Below are 20,939 nucleotides of genomic sequence, written 5' to 3' on the forward strand. Positions count from 1 at the left end.
AAATTCAATTTCTCACTGCATTTACAATTTCACACACACACACACACACACACACACACACACACACACACACATAGTCCAAAACTGTAAAGGCAAGACAAAGGAGAATGAACCACTTGGAAAAGTTTTAAAGACAAACACACTCCTTCACAGTTGGCCCTCCAAGTTCTGTGTATATTTTCTGGGCTAAGCAGACAATGTCAGAAACCACAGAAATAACTTTAATCTAGTTACAATAGTTGGTAAGGAGGAGAATGCTCTGGTGGTTTAGAGGAATAAAGGAAATCCAAATCAAGATAAGGAAACATACTAAACAAGTGATTCGCTAAATTGGTTTACATTCGGCTCACTAAGAGATTTTCTTCTAGGCATGTCCAAGAGATTCAAAATTTAAAATGCAACTAATACCCTTATGGCAGAAAGTGAAGCAGCACTAAAGAGCCTCTTAATGAAAGTGAAAGAGAAGAGTGAAAAAGTTGGCTTAAAGCTCAACATTCAGAAAACTAAGATCGTGGCACCTGGTCCCATCGTTTCATGGCAAATAGATGGGGAAACAGTGGCTGACTTTATTTTTGGGGGCTCCAAAATCACTGTTGATGGTGATTGCAGCCATGAAATTAAAAGATGCTTACTCCTTGGAAGGAAAGTTATGACCAACCTAGACAGCCTGTTAAAAGCAGAGACATTACTTTGTCAATAAAGACTATAAAGAAAGCTGAGCGCCGAAGAATTGATGCTTTTGAACTGTGGTGTTGGAGAAGACTCTTGAGAGTCCCTTGGACTGCAAAGAGATCCCAACCAGTCCATCCTAAAGGAGATCAGTCCTGGGTGTTCATTGGAAGGACTGATGTTGTAGCTGAAACTCCAATACTTTGGCCACCTGATGTGAAGAGCTGACTCATTTGAACAGACCCTGATGCGGGAAAGATTGAGGGCAGGAGAAGGGGACAACAGAGGATGAGATGGTTGGATGGCATCACCGACTCAATGGACATGGGTTTGGGTGGACTCCGGGAGTTGGTGATGGACAGGGAGGCCTGGCGTGGTGTGGTTCATGGGGTCGCAGAGAGTCGGACACAACTGAGTGACTGAATGGAACTGAATACCACTTTGCCAAGAACGGGTAAAGAATACATTTTGTGCCAAGGACTGGGTAGGATATCCCTGGGGGAGACTAGAGAAGCATGGGCAAATTGCTTCTGCCAAGTGTAAGTGAGCTACTGAATGAATGGATGAATAGAGGAATGAGTGAGTAAATGGCGAGAGATGCCCTCCTGATGTTGCTTCATTTGTAATCAAGAATGTTAGAAGCATTTAGGGCTTCCCTGGTAGATCAACTGGTAAAGAATCTGCCTGCAATGCAGGAGACCCTGGTTCGATTCCTGGGTTGGGAAGATCCCCTGGAAAAGGGATAGGTCACCCACTCCATTATTCTTGGGCTTCCCTGGTGGCTCCAATGGTAAAGATTCTGCCTGCAGTGTGGGAGACCTGAGTTCGATCTCTGGGATGGGAAGATCCCCTGAGGAGGGCATGGCAACCAACTCCAGTATTCTTGCCTGGAGAATCCCCATGGCAGAGGACCCTGGTGGGCTATAGTCCATGGGGTCACAAAGAGTTGGGCATGACTGAGCAACTAAGCACAGCACAGAAACATTTAAAAAATATTACTGCAGTTTGTAAATGATTTTTCAAGGTGGGGAAAATAATCTGGAGAAAAAAGAAAGGAAACAATTAGTTTTTATGTAACAGCTGATGTGCTGCTGTAGTGAGGACTGAGATCATTTTCCTAAGTCTGTGAGAATAAACACACAGTTTTCATTAAACATGCCTTTCCCATAAGAGGTCCATAAGCATTTCCCATGACTCTGCAGTTGGGTATCTTGGCTGGAAGAGGATCTGGCCATTAGCAGGAGGGCTCTAGATATGCTGAGTCCAGCCGTGCTGAGAGACTTGGCACTTTTATATGTTACTTCCTAATATGAACCCCAGCACAAAATGTCATCAGAAACCTACAGAAACATTGGACTTATATTCACATAAATTATTTCTGTACTGAGATGCTTTATGCCAGAATTTAGCAAAACAACACTTTGAGTAAACAGAATTGGCGTATAAATGTAAGAATATTAATCCAACAAAATGATCATAGAAAAATATAATCAACAGCACACACTTGTAAATCTTGTAGCGATGTGAGAGGTTTTTGTGCCTCTGAGTTTTGTTGAACATTTCCATAGAGTTCCTTTAAGCTGATATTGCCAAAATGCTTTGAATTATCTGCCGCTTTATGGAACTGTAGTCTTTGAGTTTCATTAAAACATTTAAGAATTATATTAATAATCATTATATGTGATTAGTGCCTATCTAGTGCTGAATATACAAATTCATTTTAAGAGAAAACATTGGGACGATAAAATATAAGGCCAAATATGATTGTCCCGTCAGCAAAAACATGGTCTTATTTTATTAAAAATCACCAATAAAATGCCATGAACAAAACATACAGTTTCTATTTACAGGCATTTTCAATTCTGCAATACCATGGTATCTGCATGCCACAAGACTGTGTCTAGCAGGGTTTTCATTTTGCCTGGGGTATATACAGAAATAGAGAGGTATAAAATCCTTTTTTAAATGTGCACACATCTTATTATGCACAGCTTCCCCCAAAGTCCTATTTGGATTTTTGTTCTAATATGACGGTGCTTACACTGTCAGTACTGAGTATTTATAAGTGAGTCAAGGTTTCCAGAAAATGATGATAATTTAACTATTGGCAATAATAACATTATAACACTTTCAGTGATCCATTTGGCTCTATTTATTAAATAATATTTATTCCTAAAATACGTACTTACACAATTAAATGAGATTGTAACATGCAATAAGAGGACTTTTCTCTCTAAACTCTAATTGATTCCACTCCTCACAGATAACCTCTCCTTGTGTATTCTGCTTTTACTCTTTTCTTTTCTCTCTCTGAACTCTCAGCTCAGCTCTCTGATGTGTTGATATGCTTTTCCCCAAAGCTGCTCACTTTATCCACTCTCTCTACCCACTTGTCCCCTTCTTGTTATTCTCTCATTCCCTACTGATATGGGAATAATAGGATCCCAAGGCTGTCCTTACAGTATAATTAAAGTATGAATTTCCAGGAGTTGGAAATTGCAGACCATTTTTATTATGTTTCTATAATAAAGCCAGGTAACATTGAGAGAATTAAAATGGCTTTTCCCTAGCAGATAACTTGGTAAAGATTTCTTCCCTTGGTTCTATTGTTTTAAGAGACTGGGAGCTGAAAAGGGGAATAGATTCACCAATTCTTTTTCTGAAAACACCTCTATCTTTTACATGATATATATCCCCCTAGATCCTGGGAATATGTTGTAAACTTGTAACAGATGGTGATGAAGCTTCATATTTTTATACAATATATATAGTTTTTCAGATTCTGCATCTACTGTATGTAACTTCCAGGGAAAATGACCTTGAATGAATGAAGTCAGAGTCTGAAGGAAAAACACCCTACAGATAGACTACCATAGAAATAACGAGTCAATTGGGTTTTGCTTTGTTCCCCTCAGTAAGATGAAATAATTTCAGATGAAAATTAGAATGTTGAAATATAGGAATCAAAGGTCACCTTAACACTGGAGGTGTGTCTGTTAATTGTTGCAGCAAAACTAGTTAGGCATATTCTGTGCTGAACAGATACACGTGGAAGATGGAACATCACTGTTTGCAAGTAGGAGCACTATTTGTTTCACTGGGTAATGGGGGCTTACCAAAATTTGTTCTGGCACAACGTCTACCAGCATGAATGTTAGGAGGGTTCTAACACTGTGAGTACTGATAGTTTATGAATGTTTTATCACTAGCGGGAAAACAAGAAGTTTGCAATTGAATCAACAACATGTCAGACAGCAAAATATTAAAAAAAAGAACATTAGTAGGAATTATTGATGTCCCTACTGTGAAAACAAACTGAAGTTAATAAGAAACTTGATCCTCTTAACTGATTAGCAACAGTCAGGTTTTAATTGCATGGCTTTCCAGACAAATCAAGTGGTGCTGTTAATGTGAGCATTGGTTGTGTAGAGGGTGCAGTATTGGGGGAATGGCTGTACATTCAGTTACCCACCTCTTTTTTCGACAGCTTCAATGCACTGCTTTACAAACCGTGGAACTGTGGAATTTTCACGTTCACACAGTGTGTGCAGATGAGAGCCAAAAATTTGATCTGCAAAAGAAACAAAGATGAGCTTCATTAAAATCCAAGCTTGCGTTGTTCTTTAATTTGATTCTGTTTCCATATCCACTGAATGATGAAATCTGCATCTTGCATTGGAATCGATTTTTGGCTTTAATTCCAAAGTGTCTGTTGCAGACATGCAAGGACCATAGCTCCCTCCTTTATGGAACAGGACTCTGGCCCTAGAGAAAGAAAATGAACACTCTGCCATCGATTAGGCAGGGATGACTGAGTAAGTTATAGTCTCTCTGGGCTTAATTTCGCTGTCTATAAAATAATGACTAGGAATTAAGAAAACTTCGACAAATTAATGAATCTTAGTGAATCGGTGTCTCAGTGTTTGAGAAGAAGTTTATCAACAATCATCAAAATTATGATGTTGCTAGTGTATTTAGATTCATTCAATGGCACAATGATATTTGAAAAAAGCAAGTTCCAGAAGATTTACTTTGAAGTGAATGTTTTCACGTTTCTCCTGCCTTGAATTTGCCCTTCCTCTAATCTAAGTATCCCTTTTTTTTAGGGCTCAGCTCAGATGGTTCTTTCTCCACAAACTCTATCCGGAATTCCTATCAGCTTTATGTCTCCTGTAACGTAGGTTCTTTGGAATACCAGTTTCTCAGGAGGTTAACAGGCAATTTGAGGGGGAAAGCCTGTAATCAAAATGATTTAGCAACACTGGGTTAAACAAAGTTAAACAGGTTTCTTTCATGTGTACTTATTTTCAGAGCCTGTGTTATGCCAATGTGCACTGGGAATCTCCAGGCAGGACTGAAGGATGCGCTAGTTCCCAAACTTATTTGAGTAAGATCCTTTATTTCAAAGGGCATCTCTCCAGACTAATGTTTCCGAGAACACTGTGTGAAATTCTAGCCTAGCTCTCTCATTTGGAACATGATTTATGCTACGTTGCATTGTGTATTTTCGCTTATAATATATGGAATGTATTTTCTCAAAGCAAAGTCTTGCATGCTGCATTGCTTATACTGTTCTTTCGGTCAAGCACAGTTTTGGGTCCATGGTGTTCACTCAAGGATTTTTAAAAAATTGCGATAAAATATACATAACATAAAATTTACCATTTTAACCACTTTTGTGTGTCCAGTTTAGTGGCATTAAGTACATGTGCACCGTTGTGCAACCATCACCACCATCCATTTCCGGAGCCTTTTTAAACAGCAGAGATGTTGATTATTGACAATGAAACAAATATTTAGTAGGTTCAAGGACTTTCCATCTCACATGCAATGAAATTTAATTCCTTGACATCACTACCAAGGCAGTAAACAACCTGACTTTCCACCAATTAACTGACTTCATTTGCTTCCTCTCTCCTCTCTCTGCTCATCAATTGCTGCTGCCATTCTGTCTACATCACTGATGCTTGTCCATGCCAAGCACACTTCTGCCTCAGGGACTTTGAACTTATTATTTCCTCTGTGTGGAAATCAATTACCCAGGTGATCAAATGTCACCCTCTTATTGTAGCCTTTCCTATCCACCTTTAAAAAAACTGGCAACCTCTGCTGATAACAAATCTTCATGCTGCCCACAGCTTACTTTTCTTAGAGCACTTTACTCCATCTGACATATTAGATTGATATGTTTACTGGTTAGTTGCTCTCCTTGCTTAGAATGCAAAACCCAAGAGAGTAAGGACTATTCCTATTTTCTTTCTTACTGAATTCCCAGTAACTCAACACTCTTTGGCAAATACTAGAAGTTCAATAAATATTTATTGAATTATTGACTGTAAGACATCATCTTTTTCATCAGTAGAAGTTTTCAAAAATGTAAAACATATTTTTGGCACAGTTGCTGTTGTTCAGTCCTTCGGTCGTGTCTGACTCTTTGCGACCCTGTGGACTACAGCACGCCAGCTTCCCTGTCCTTCACTGTTTCCTGGAATTTACTCAAACTCATGTCCACTGAGTCAGTGATGCCATCAAATCATCTCATCCTCTGTCATCCCTTCTCCTCCTGCCTTCAATCTTTCCCAGCATCAGGGTCTTTTCTAATGAGTCAGTTCTCTGCATCAGGTCACCAAAGTATTGGAGCTTCAGCTTCAGCATCAGTCCTTACAATTAATATTCAGGATTGATTTCCTTTAGGATTGACTGGTTTGATCTCCTTGCAGTCCAAAGGATTCTCAAGAGTCTTCTCCAACACTACAGTTCAAAAACATCAATTCTTTGGTGCTCAGCCTTGTTTATGGTCCAACTCTCACACCCATACATGACTACTGGAAAAACCATCGCTTTGACTATACGGACATTTGTCAGCAAAGTAATGTCTCTGCTTTTTAACATGCTCTCTAGGTTTGCCATAGCTTTTCTTCCAAGGAGTAAGCCTCTTTTAATTTCATGGCTACACTCACCATCTGCACTGATTTTGGAGCCCAAGAAAATAAAGTCTGTCACTGTTTCCATTGTTTCCCCATCTATTTGCCACGAAGTGATGGGACCAGATGAAATGATCTTCATTTTTTGAATGCTGAGTTTTAAGCCAGCCTTTTCACTCTCCTCTTTCGCCTTCATCAAGAGGCTCTTTAGTTTCTCTTTGCTTTCTGCCATAAGAGTGGTGTCATCTGCATATCTGAGGTTATTGATATTTCTCCTGGCAATCTTGATTGCAGCTTCTGCTGCATCCAGCCCAGCATTTCTCATGATGTAATCAGCATTTAAGTTAAATAAGCAGGGTGACAATATACAGCCTTGATGTACTCCTCTACCAATTTTGAACCAGTTTGTTGTTCCATGTATGGTTCTAACTGTTGCTTCTTGAGCTGCATACAGGTTTCTCAGGAGACAGGCAAGGTGGTCTGGTATTTCTATCTCTTTATATTTTTAGCATAAGTGGGGGAAAATATAAGATGCAGCATAATAGAATGGTAAATGATATGTTATTCAAAGGGACAGTCAACACAGATTGTGGTGAGACTTCAAGGAAATCACGATTGTCATCAATTTCTAAGGAAAGGTGATGGCTTGAGTTGAGAACAACTCAGCAGGGAGGGAAAAAGTTAAGGCTAGAGCACTAATAATAACGCAGTTTAATGTGGAAATGTGCATTTTTGTCCAAGAGATAGAAAGAAGACAAGCTCAAAACACACATCAACGTAATGTAGAGAAGTGGGAAATAATCATGAATATTTGCTTTGAATATCTGGTCTAGTAACAAAGATTCATTCAGACACAGTAAGTCACCAACTTAAGAAAGAATAACATAAAATATTATTTAAGAAAAATAATCCAGAACTTCAGATTTGATCATTTAAACTGGTCAGAGATTATAGAAAGGAAGAATTGTTATACAAAATAAAATCTTTTAATGATAGTCATGATTCAAATAAATTTCAGAAATATGTACTGAGTATCCTCTATAGCTGAAGCAATGAGTAGGCATATTAGGGTGTGATAAAGATATCAAGAAGCTTATAATATTGTAGGGCTAACAGAAATATTCAGTTAATTAATAATAAATAGAATATATAGCAGGTATCACAAAAAGTACATAGCGCAAAGAAAGAAGTTCTAAAGTATAAAGTTTTTTTCTGTCCTTTAGTGCAAAGGTGGTATGTGGGAAGGCAGAGGTTGGGGGGAGGGATTTATGGGATGGAGATCATTCAAGAAAGATAGATTCTTGAATGAAGATGGTGCTAAAGTCTGGAGAAAGGTTTCTTTCTTTCTTTTTTTTCTGATAGGTAGATACAGGAAAACGAAAAAGATGAAAATATTCTACTGTATTTACTCCTTCACTCATTCTGTTATTTAAAAGAAATCCTAAATGCCTGCTCTGTGTCAGGAGCTAGGAAAGGCACTGATAGCACCATAACAAAGGCTACTTTCCAATGCTCTAAAGTTTCTTGTCTAGTGGTGACATCATATAAGTAAATAAGATCATGTCATCCTGAAGTATACTATTCCCAGGGAAGCACAGATCCAATGGGAACATGTTAGAAGGAGCATCTGAACAGCCTTGAGCACTCATGGACGGCTTCCCAGAAAAGAACTGAGTCCTCAAGGTTAAGTAAGACTTAGCTTGGAGATGTAAGGAAGAGAACAAAGAGGGCATTTGGGGAGGATGAAGGAGAGGTAAACAATCAGCGACGAGAGAGTGATGAGAAGAATCATCTTGGTGTGATTGTACAAAGGGAAACATACACTTTTTCTTATTTAGGGAAATCTTCATGTATGAAGCTTTAAGAGGAAATAAAGTTTGTGTTATGAGGAGTCTTAACTATTAAGTCAAGTGGGCATTTATCTGAGAGCGTGAAAATGTGGCTGATTTGTTATACATATGCCATTTCCCTCCCAACTTCTTTCTTATTTTAGAGTCCACTTATAAGACAGATTCTGATGTTCAAATAGTCTCCAATGACTTCTTCTTCTTTTGTAGCTTTCAGTTCAGTTCAGTGCAGAAGCTCAGTCATGTCCAACTCTATGTGACCTCATGGACTGCAGCACACCAGGCTTCCCTGTCCGTCACCCACTTCCAGAGCTTGCTCAAATGCATGTCCATTGAGTTGGTGATGCCATCCAACCATCTCTTCCTCTGTTGTCCCTTCTCTTCCTGTCTTCAATCATGTAAATTTAGTTAGTTTAAAATTAAAGAGTTCTGGTTGGTAAAATGCAAGGGGGTATGACTTGGGAAACTAAAAAAGATTTTTTTTCCTGATGAAAGGAGAGGAGTACATGAAAGCATTCTGTCTTTTTTCCTTCATGAACATCAACGTGCAACTTTGCAATGCCTGGAGCTACTGCTGCAATCTTGTCACCATGAGACAAGAAGTTTGCAAGCCAAAGCTAAACATGATTAAAAAAAAGAAGCTACAAAGATCTGAGACCTCAGTGATATTGTTGAACTTCTAAACCTGTCCTAAAACACTTTCTCTATACTTCTTATATTATGAGATAATATAAACAATTTTTAACTGGATATTCTATCACCTGTAACCAAAATATTCATAACCAAATGGGGGGGGGCACAGATCGTGGTGAAGACTGAACACAAAATATCTGTTGAGAAGCTAATGTGGTTATGTATGCAGATGTTATGAAGACCAGAATCAGGATAGGTTTGTGGTAAATTTAGTCACCACTGAGAATTCTTCTCCTCTTTTCGGAATTAGATTTATACTTTCACCACCTTTGCCATCTGACTGTGTGGTAAAATTCGCTAGAGTGGGTGACATTTATTTCCTTCATTTCACTGATAGAGGGCTTGCCCATATGATTACTTTGGACAATGTAGCCTGTGTAGAAATGACTATGCTTCAATTCAACACTGAGGTCTTCAGACATGCTACAGATTTCTACCCTTACTTCTCTGTTACTGCCGAATCAAGAGTTTCCCTGGGTAGCAGCTCCCCTTTCAGTCTGGGCTCCAGAGTAAATACATATAGCACAGAACTGAGGCTGACCCTCATTGAGGAGACAAGTCCAGTCAAACCTACAATGTAAAGCAGAGCTGTCCATTCAAGCCACAGACACATGAAAAATAAGTGCTTTTTGCTGTTTGCCACTGAGATTCTGTTTGTTAGCAGCAACAGCTTACTGATAAAGAATGATAACAAGAGACTGGAGTTTTGGTGATCTAAGCTATGCTGTGAGAATGAAAACAAAGAGACTTGATAGGACATGGAAACCAAAACTGGGGAGCAAATAAACAGAGAAAAAATTCTAAATTTGGTTAGAATGTGGACTTACACATCCATTTAGAGTCAATCCTAAGGAAGAGACTCAAAAGAAATTTCTCTCACCTTAAAATTTAAAGTCATTAAGTTTTATGTTATATTATGAACTTATTATTATGTATTCTCTACAGACCAGTTCAAATTTATTTAATTCAATTCAGTGTATATTTCATGAGCACCTACCATATGCTGAGCACTGTAAAGAATTTGAAGATTGACATTCATTCATAACTATCTATTACATGCCCACTGTAGCCTAGACATTGCACTCCATCCTGAAGATGCAATGATGCATGAAGCATGATCTCCTACAGTCTGGGCGGAAGAATAGTTCTCACAATTATAATATGATGCAATTGGTGCTATCATAAGGATGTTTATTCAGAGAAGGCAATGGCACCCCACTTCAGTACTCTTTCCTGGAAAATCCCATGGGTGGAGGAGCCTGGTAGGCTGTAGTCCATGGGGGTCACTAAGAGTTGGACACGACTGAGCAACTTCACCCTCACTTTTCACTTTCATGCATTGGAGAAGGAAATGGCAACCCACGCCAGTGTTCTTGCCTGGAGAGTCCCAGGGACCAGGGAGCCTGGTGGGCTGCCGTGTATGGGGTCACACAGAGTCCGACACGACTGAAGTGACTTAGCAGCAAGGGTGTTTATTAATAACAGCAAAGACTTATTACATTCAGCCAGGCAAAGTTCAAAGTACTTTATTCTAACTTACTTGATCTTCACAGTAATTGTAACACTTTGGTGGTAGACACTATTATCATCCTGATTTTATAGGAGTGGAAACTGAGGCACAAAGATATTGAGTCATTTGCCTATAGTTACAAAACATCAGGCTCTAGATGAAAAAAAAAAAAAAAGATAAGGACCTAACTCAGACAACAGAGAGATGCAGTGATTCTGTGGATTTGCAAACAGGATGCAGGAGGTGAGCTAACTCACTAGGCAAAGAGGATTTAAGTTTTTTGCTTTGTTAAAGGAGACTAAGATGCAGAAACCCAAGGGTTTGGAGAAGAATAGAGAGATTGATATTTAGGAGTTAGGATAGGTATTTCAGAACAGAATGTTGGTGAGAAATCAAGGTGAAATTAAGAGGTTATTGGTGATCATAAGTAAAATGGCTTTTGTAGAATGAAACGGAAAAGCAGAGGCTTGTGGTCAAGATTTGAAGGGAAAGTGAGAAGTAGAGACAGCAAATAGACTTCTTTTTAGCAGGTTAGTGATGAGGATTCACTAATTATAAGGAAAGACAGGATTTGGGGGAGGATTTTGAGTGGGGTGGAGAACAGAAAGTTTCCATTGCAAGGTATTTTTGATTTTTTGATTGCCAGAATGCTCTAGAGAGGGTGAGGGGCACTGCTGGGTACTTTCAGTTGTTCTGAGGCCAGAGGTGGGGGAGGTGCATTACTGCCACTTACTGGGTGGTCCAGGTAAGTGCAGGCAATCCCTCATGGGGAGAGAAAACAACCCTTCCCAGATTGCCAACAGCGCTCTGGGGGAAAAAAAGAGTTGATATATGTTGAACTTCATTAGATAGAAGGGAAATGTTTGCTTTCACTGGTTACCAGAAAAGTAAAAAAGACAAAAAAAAAATCACCTCATTTATATCCTGACTTTAAAGTGGCTACGCTCACCCAGTAAGGTATGGCTCTGTAGAAGGACCTAGCCTCCCAGGTTAAAACAAGAAGTGAAAGTGTTAGTCGCTCAATCCAGTCCCCCTCTGCGAACCCATGGATGGTAGCCCACCAGGTTCCTCTGTCCATGGAATTCTCCGGGCAAGAATACTGGAGTGGGTAGACATTCCCTTTTCAAGGGGATCTTCCTGACCCAGGAATCAAACCCGGGTCTCTTGCATTGCAGGCAGATTCTTTACCATCTGAGCCACCAGGGGAGCCCATACCTTCTGGGTAAACCTGATTAAATTAATGGTAGTCATGTGGCCTAAGCTGGGTCAGTGCAAGTCTCCCTCCAAAAGTTTTAGAATTGGGATGCTACATACTGAGGTGGTATCAGAGATACTATCTGCTCCAGGGACACTGAGGGGCAAAGGGAGCCATTTGGCGAGATGGCTATGTGCAATGAGTGAGTGTGCACAGAAACAAATTGCAGAGGGAAGTGAATGAAGCAGAGACACCTCAGCTCCTCACTTCCTGATACTTATATATGATGTCACATATATACCACATATATGATGCACCATATATGGTTGCCATGGGGAGCATTAGAAATTAGAAGGTGCTGGGCTTCCCTGGTGGCTCAGACAGTGAAGAATGTGCCTGTAATGCAGGAGACCCAGTTTCAATCCTTGGGTCAAGAAGATCTGTTGGAGAAGGGAATGGCTACCTACTCTAGTATTCTTGCCTGGAAAATCCCATGGACAGAGGGGCCTGATGGGCTATAGTCCATGGGGCCACAAACCCACAAAGAGTCGGACCTGACTGAGTGACTAATACTAACACTTTCAGTTTAATGCAGCCAAACAAATTTGGCAAGAACATGTACATAGCCCCATCCACAACGTTCCAAAAGAGGGCTTACAATCAGAGGAGAAGGTGCCAGGAGTGGAAATGGCTCAGTGAGACCCACTGTTATGGGTGACGCTGGTAATGTTGCATGTCTACTGGCTTTGCTGGCCTTGGGACTATCCTTCTACCCTCCAGTATGAGCGCTCGGGTTTTCCTATGGGAGTGACACTTTCTCATATTGCTGCCATTTGTTTTGAGTAGTGCTGACCCCACCAGCTCCAGCTCTAGCAATAGACATGCACTTCTTCCCTTGGACACGGGGATATGAACATGTGTTTGGATATGAACACATGATCCAAGTGGATCTGGTCTCCCAAATCCTGAGGGCTTTTGGTAAACTCTGAGGATATGAGTCTGAGCTTCTAGAAGTTATACTGCCAGCTTCTGGGAAAACATACTGGAGGATTAAGCCAACAGAATGGAAAAGAGAGCTGAAGGATGGAGAAGATAAAGATTTGATAGCATTTTGTGCCCACAGGTCCAGTCATGGTTGAAGCTATCCTCGTCTCTTTGATTTTTCAGGCAAGTAGTCCAATAAATTCCATTCTTACGTTTGCAGTTTGAACAAGTTTCTATCAATTACAACTTTAAAAAAAAAATGACTGCAACATGAGCTTTTAACATTACACGGTGAAGTATATAACGTGGAGGAGATGATGATGCACTTGAAATGACTTTGTAAAATCAAAAGCCCTAAGGAAGTAAATCATGGAGATTTAGCTAAGACATCATTGTACAGTTTAGGGGCTATTGTAGGATTGCCATCCATCTGTAAATCTGATACAGATTTCAGAGTTTGATACACCAAGGAAGACCATTAAATAATAGGAACATGTTTGAACCACAGAATCTTCTATCTTGAAATTGTGTAAGGAAAGGGGGAGGGAGAAAGAAGGTGTTTTGTTTTCCTGGCAAGCATTGATGACCTAGCTTTTGCCCCCTAAACATCTATGTCTGCTATCCTGGCACAACGTTAAGGATTATTTCTGCTTTCCCCCTCCTTATGGCATTCCGAAAAAGGAAGCAGTCCTGGAACCCTGAGTTCCCGGCTCCCCACCTATAGTTCCATCTGTGGGCTCCCTGGTAATCCTTTCTTCCTCTCTTAACAACTTTTTGTATTTAGAAAACACCTCTTGCTAGGGGTGCCAATATTTTTGGAATGTTCTGCACATGCCCATGGCCTTGGCTGGTGCGATCATTACATCTTTGTTCTCCTGCTTCAGCGCTTGTACCAGGGGTGGCAGGCAACACATTGGTTGGAGAAAGTCCATTTTCTGTAATTTTTCTTTGAAAGCATCTTTTGGTGAGAAAAACAAATAGACCTTCCACATGACTGCACTTACAAAGCATGTTGTTTACATAATGAATTAGAGTTTAACTAGAGAATGGTGGTTTTTAATCTTTCAGCACTCAAACTTTTGACCGATTTAGTTAGTTCATCAGCATAACCAGGTTAAGTCTCCCAGATTACAAATTAGCTTCATTCTCCCTCATCTCTGCTATATATTTTTTGACAAATTATGGAAAGAACAGCCAGTAATGGGATCTTTGTCAGTTAGATTCCAAATGAATCAAAACTACGAGGAAAACTACTCAATAGAGGCAGTTAAATGTTCAAATAATGTGACGGTGTTATCATCATTTATGCAGGGAGACAGTCTCCACATGCTTTTCAAAATGATGTTATTCTGCTATCAGGAGAGAGGCTCATTGCAGCTACTCTAGTAAATTCTGAAGCAGAAAAACAAAGCCCATAGAACTATACACATGAAGAAATAAAGAGAGGAAGAGAAAACAATAATAAAAAACTGAACTGTTCAAACGCTCACACACACACATTGGACAGTTTTTGGTAATGAGGCATATTCATTGAAGATTTTGGCTACAATAGAAAAAAAAAGCACTGTGGTTATCTTAAGCAAAGAAACATTTATTCAAATGATGTCAAAGGATGGGAGTAGGAGGAAACTCAAAGAATTTACTGGGAACCAAAAGTAATTTTAGAAGGCAGTATACTAAAGAGTAAAAAGTAATAAAGAAGGTGAAGTGCCAAAGAATTGATGCCTTTGAACTGGAGAAGACTCCTGAGAGTCCTTTGGATAGCAAGGAGATAAAACCAATCAATATTAAGGGAAATCAACCCTAAATACTCATTGGAAGAACTCATGTTGAAGCTGAAACTTCAGTATTTTGGTCACCTGAGGCGAACAGTTGACTCATAGGAAGAGTCACTAATGCTGGGAAAGATTGAGGGCAGAAGGAGAAGAGGGCATCAGAGGATGAGATGGCTGGATGGCATCACCAATGCAATGGACATGAACTTGGGTGACTGAACAACAACAAAAGTAATTTATAACTGAATCATTTTGCTGTATATCTGAAACTAGCACAATATTGTTAATCAATAATGTTGCTGTTCAGTCACCCAGTCATGTCTGACTCTTTACAACCCCATGGACTGTAACACACTAGGCCTCCCTGTCCCTCACCATCTCCTGGAGTCAGCTGTTTGCATCAGTGACCAAAATACTGGAACTTCAGCTTTAGCATCAGTCCTTCCAACAAGCATTCAGGGTTGATTTCCCTTAAGATTGACTGGTTTGATCTCCTTGCTGTCCAAGGGATTTTCAGGAGTCTTCTCCAGCACCACAGTCAGAAGATATCAATTCTTTGGCACTTTATCTTCTTCTTTATGGTCCAGCTCTTACAACCATTATGTGACCACTAGAAAGACCATAGCTATCAGCAGATTAATGTCTCTGCTCTTCAACACACTGTCTAGGTTTGCCATAGCTTTCCTGCTGAGAAGCAATCATCTGATTTCATGGCTGCAGTCACCATTTGAGTGATTTTAGAGCCCAAGAAGAGGAAATCTGTCACTACTTCTGTCTCTTCCCCTCTTGTTTGCCATGAAGTAATGGGGCTGGATGTCATGATCTTAGTTTGTTGTTTTTTTTTTTAATATTTAGTGTTAAGGCAGCTCTTTCACTCTCCTCCTTCACCCTCATCAAGAAGCTCTTTAATTCCTTCACCCTCAAGAGGCTCTTTAGAATAGAAATCAACTATATTTCAAAATAAAATAAAAGAAGTTAGATTAAAAAATAAAAGCAGTTTATTAATTCTTCAAAGAAATTACTGCAGGTGAGGGGCCAGTCTTAGAAAGACTTAATCCAAAGTTCTCAGGAGAGCCAGTAAGTAAGAAAAAGGAAATACAGCAACTGTCTTGCTGTCCTGTGACTTTGAGAGGGATAGGATGCTGTTTGCATTGTCACCCCCGCCCCCACCACTAATGTCCTAATGACTTCTGTTCATCAGTTACTCAAGATTTGAAGTTCTAATATATGATGTCCAAGTGAATGAGATTTTGTCTAAAAAATGGGTTGGAATGAGAAAAATACAACCTTTGTAGCTTCCTTAGTAGGTAGCATTCACTAGGAAGTTTTCTCCCTCTAAAATGCTGCAGACATAGGTAGATCATTTCCCAATAGGCTGCCATAAGGACAGGGCAGTGGCTGATGGAGGACAAAAATAATATTCTCAAGATGGGTAATTTCAGCAATTTAGGTGATTTCATCCTTTGACTTTAAACTGTAAGCGACATGTAGTTTCCTTTTGTGAGTATGTTTCCAGACCAAAACTTTTAGATTACTTATCAAGGAATCCTATCTCTATTCTTATATTTTCTCTACTTCCATTCTTGCATTTCTCTTTTCCTTACCTTTAAAATACTCTCTATGTGAACCTCCATCATATAATTCTCCCACAACTTCACTGAAACTTTTTTAAGAAATACGTGATTTAAATTAAGTACTGTAGTATACTGATGGCTTATGTCTTTGCTTTTTACTACACAGATATCAAAAGTTGCACTGATTCTCTGCTGAGTCTCTTAATATACACTGGAAGTAAATCTCTCTCATTGCTTTGTTTACTCGTAATTTTTTTTCCCTCATAAGTGGCAAGTCCAGGAAAAAGCTTAATTATTTTAACTTTCAAGTAGTTTGGAATCTAAATAAATAGGAATTTTAAGTATATACACGTCTGTGTATAGTTCTTCCCACATGTTTATTCATATTTTTGTATCTCATCTGATCTAACAGACTTTAAAGTCGCTGGCAGAAAATGATAATGTCTACCCTGGAAAGACTGCTCTGGAGGAGATTGATCGAGGCTCTAGGGAGAAGACCTCCCCCAACAAAGGAAGGCTGGGATCTGGAACCTCCAGTCAACGTTGGACAGTTGCTTCAAGGGTAGCACCCTTTGACAAGGTCAGCCAAAGATGAGGATCAGAGCCAGACTGGCTGCCATTCAAACAGTATGGAGAGTCTTTCCCCAGTCCTTTCCATTTTTCCTCCTCCTTCTCTTTTCAGGCTTTCAGCAGTCTCCACCTTTCACAGTTACACTCTCAACCTCAAACAAGACTTCTATAAAGCGTCCTTTGGCCCTTCCTTTTAAGCTCCCAAACACTATTAAAAATAGATCTCAACTCCATTTGAACCAAGTGATGCAATGCACATATTGGTGGGTCCACCAGCTAGAAAGACACCTTCGTCTTAAATGAAGAGTTTATTAACTCAAATATAACAACGAGTATATCTTTTTTCTATATTTGTCTCCCTTAGGCCAATTTTTGTCCTATATTTCTTTTCTGTGCTTACCTAAAGCAGCACAACATATAAATTACACACACACACACACACACACACACACGCTCCACCACATGTGTGTGCACAGAATCACAACACAGAGAACGACTTGACCAAGTGGATATTACTGCATTTTTGTATTCATCCATTCAATCAATCCATCCTTGAGTATTTTTCAATGCCTAAAGAGGATGGAATAATCAACAGGACATTCTCTGTCTTTACACACTCTGTATGTAAATGGGGGAAACAAGCACATACGCACATTAATATATCAGATGGTGATAGGTGCTATGAGAAAATAAAGCATGCCAGGGAGACAGAAAGCAAGAGAAGTGTTATCAGAGAAGACTTTTTAGCGGTAATGGTACTGAGCAGAGACCCAAGAAGTGAAGGCATGAGCCATATCAATATGTAGGTAGAACATTTAATCAGAGGAGGAGCAAGGGAGAGTAAGTGGGGTAACTTGGAGGAGCAGCAGGAAGGCTGGTGTGACTGAAGTGAAATGATAAACGGGAAGTATGGTTGAAGATGAAATTGAAAACGTAGCCTCATGGATGAAGCAGGTGGAACCCTATAGGTCACAGGAAGAAAAATACATACGATTTTAAGTATGATTTTATTCTAAGTTATTGGAAATTATTGAGCAAGGAAGTTATGTAAAGTGATTTATGTTTTTAAATAATCTTTCTAGTTGCTACGTGCAGACTGTATTTAAGAGGGTGAGGAAAAGAATCAGAGAGGTCAGCTAGAGAGCTGGTGAGATAGTTCAGGGAGAGATTCTGGTCTTAGATAGGGTGGTGACAATGGAAGTAAATAGAAGTGGTTGAATTGAGAGTATATTTTTAAGGTGGGATTTGCTAAGCTGGAATCAAGATTGCCGGGAGAAATATCAATAACCTCAGATATGCAGATGACACCACCCTTATGGCAGAAAGTGAAGAGGAGCTAAAAACTCTTGATGAAAGTGAAAGTGGAGAGTGAAAAGGTTGACTTAAAGCTCAACATTCAGAAAACGAAGATCATGGCATCTGGTCCCATCACTTCAAATTGATGGGGAAACAGCGAAACAGTGTCAGACTTTATTTTGGGGGGCTCCCAAATCACTGCAGATGGTGACTGCAGCCATGAAATTAAAAGATGCTTACTCCTTAGAAGAAAAGTTACGACCAACCTAGGTAGTATATTCAAAAGCAGAGACATTACTTTGCCGACTAAGGTCTGTCTAGTCAAGGCTATGGTTTTTCCTGTGGTCATGTATGGATGTGAGAGTTGGACTGTGAAGAAGGCTGACCGCCGAAGAATTGACGCATTTGAACTGTGGTGTTGGAGAAGACTCTTGAGGGTCCCTTAGACTTCAAGGAGATCCAACCAGTCCATTCTGAAGGAGATCAACCCTGGGATTTCTTTGGAAGAAATGATGCTAAAGCTGAAGCTCCAGTACTTTGGCCACCTCATGTGAAGATTGATTCATTGAAAAGACTCTGATGCTGGAAGAGATTGGGGGCAGGAGGAGAAGGGGACGACCAAGGATGAGAAGGCTGGATGGCATCACGGACTTGATGGACATGAGTCTGAGTGAACTCCGGGAGCTGGTGATGGACAGGGAGGCCTGGCGTGCTGCGATTCATGGGGTCGCAAAGAGTCGGACATGACTGAGCGACTGAACTGAACTGAACTGAACTGAAGTGAACTGATCGATGGGACAGAATAGCATGGAGAGAGACCCCCACTGGCAAATAGCAGAAACATTTCCTGGAAATGAGAATACATGGTAGCTTGGGAGGCAAGGATTGCTCTAGAAAACTGTGAGATGTCTTACCAAACATCCCAGGAGACGTCAAGTAGATGTTTGAATGTGCAAGTCTGGAGTTTCAAGGGTCTGGAGTTTGAAGTACTAAGCTTAGAAAACCTACCATAGGAATTTGAAACCACAGGGCTGGAGTATTTCAGCCCTGGAATATCTGAATAGTGCTTAGTAGTCTAAGAAGGAAAAGGTAAAGGAAAAGAGAAGAGAAGTCCAAAGACTTAACACAGGAGTAGCCCAACATCTGGAGGCCGGTGTGAGGGGCAGTCTTCACTAAAGGAGCACCCAGTGGCATAAGAGTTTCCACAAGAAGGAATGAGGAATTGTAAATAAATAGGAATTTTAAAACCACTGAAAGATTTCATGCCCTCCGTCCCTTATTTCCCACTCTCTTTAAAGCAGAGTGAAATTAAGATGCTCTTCAGTCCACCAGAGACAATTCATGGTCTCCTTGGAAGGTATTAAAATGCTCAAATAATGAAATTATTGTGTGGGGATAAACAGAAAAGAGGACTGATTCAGAATGAGGAAGACAGAAATGGATTTATGGAGTTGGTAACTTTGAGCTGGAAGATTAAAAATAAATAGAAGTTTACTAGGAAGAGGATGCTAGAAAAGAATACTCAAGGTGAGGAAGCTTTATACAATAGAACAAGATAAACAAAATTTTTCCTCTTTCCTAGAGAAATAGGTGTATTTCTATTGCCTCATATTACATTCCCTTCTGGATACCAAGTAAAAATAAGTGAATAAGTGAATGAAGGAACACATGAATAAAAGAGACAATCTATATAGAAAAGTGACTTTTATGCAATGACTGTTTCATGATAACTTTTGAGTATGAAAGAAATGTATTTCAGTTTAGTTTACATTAATGAACTTTGGATGATCAACATTACCAAATTTTGCTTAGCAAAGGCTGATTATTTACATTTTGGGTTGACAATATTTGCTGTTTTTCCTTCGCCTATCCTCATTTTATTAGCATTACTGAGGGGTCTATCAAAGGAAAAGGGAATAAAATTTAAAGATGTCAAATTTTGCTACTTTATCCCTATTTGTGTACAGTTTATGTTTTTAAACTAGAAAACTGTCCATGGAGCTTAACTGCTCAAGCATACAACTTATTACAATTACTCTGAAGTTAAAACTTTTATTACTATGGAATCAGTACTTTTATTTCTGCTTGAGTGATGAGGATAAGAAGAAAACTTTATACATGAAATTTATTCAGATATTTGATTGAATTAAATCTAAATGATTTAATAAAATTACCTTTTAGCCCATACTAATAGGGACTAAAGCTGGTAATGTCATTCAGTGATTGATAAAAGTTGAAAGTTTCTTTTAGGGTGGAGAAGGTGTGGAAATTGTGACTCACTCTGGATTAAGTAAAATCTAGGAAATAACACTGTACTCTTCCTAATATCAGCATAGATTTGTTAGAATCCCAGGTGGTAAGACTTCAATTTATTTGCATGAATGCATAGTTCAATAAGAAAAGATTTAAATTTAGTTGGAGTAAAACTGCTTAATGATTTCAAATATTACTTGTAATATTTTAATATAATGGGTTTGAATATCTTTAATGGAGTCTTTTTCATTTGGGTCTTAAGGGTGTTCTCACAGCTACTAATGCTGAGTGCTAGGTACATGCTGAAGTACCTAAGAGGAAAGCACTTTAGGTTAAAAGCACTTTCTCTTCTCAGCCTTGGGTTAAAAGCTATTTCAGGATTCTGTTAAAGGCATTCTTTGGTCCTCAGCTTCAGCTTAAAAGCAGCTTTGATGAAAAGTGCTTTGAGGCAGGTAAAGGATTTGATAATAAACCATATTAAGAGCTGGGGAACAGTGTGGTTCTGTGGAAGTGTTGGCTAGCTCCGTGGAGGTGTGGCGTATACCCTGTGCAGGTTTGCCTGCTCTCTGTTGTCCACTAATTATTTTATGCAAAGAAATTGAAAAACATTTCCAGGAATGTAACTGGAGAGAAGGGGTTAGGAGCTCAA

The 20,939-nt window shown here is 39.4% G+C and overlaps 1 protein-coding gene across 1 annotated transcript in view; it reads right to left on the bottom strand.

Moving 5' to 3' along the window:
- ARHGAP15 (Rho GTPase activating protein 15) overlaps window positions 1-20,939 on the bottom strand; it is a 678,200-nt gene that overhangs the window by 247,168 nt on the left and 410,093 nt on the right. Inside the window, exon 9 of the mRNA XM_052635885.1 lies at window positions 4,142-4,240. Coding sequence (XP_052491845.1) covers window positions 4,142-4,240 — 99 coding nt within the window. The remainder of the gene's footprint in view (window positions 1-4,141; window positions 4,241-20,939) is intronic.

Source organism: Budorcas taxicolor, chromosome 2, assembly GCF_023091745.1.
Source record: "Budorcas taxicolor isolate Tak-1 chromosome 2, Takin1.1, whole genome shotgun sequence".
NCBI lineage: Eukaryota > Metazoa > Chordata > Mammalia > Artiodactyla > Bovidae > Budorcas > Budorcas taxicolor.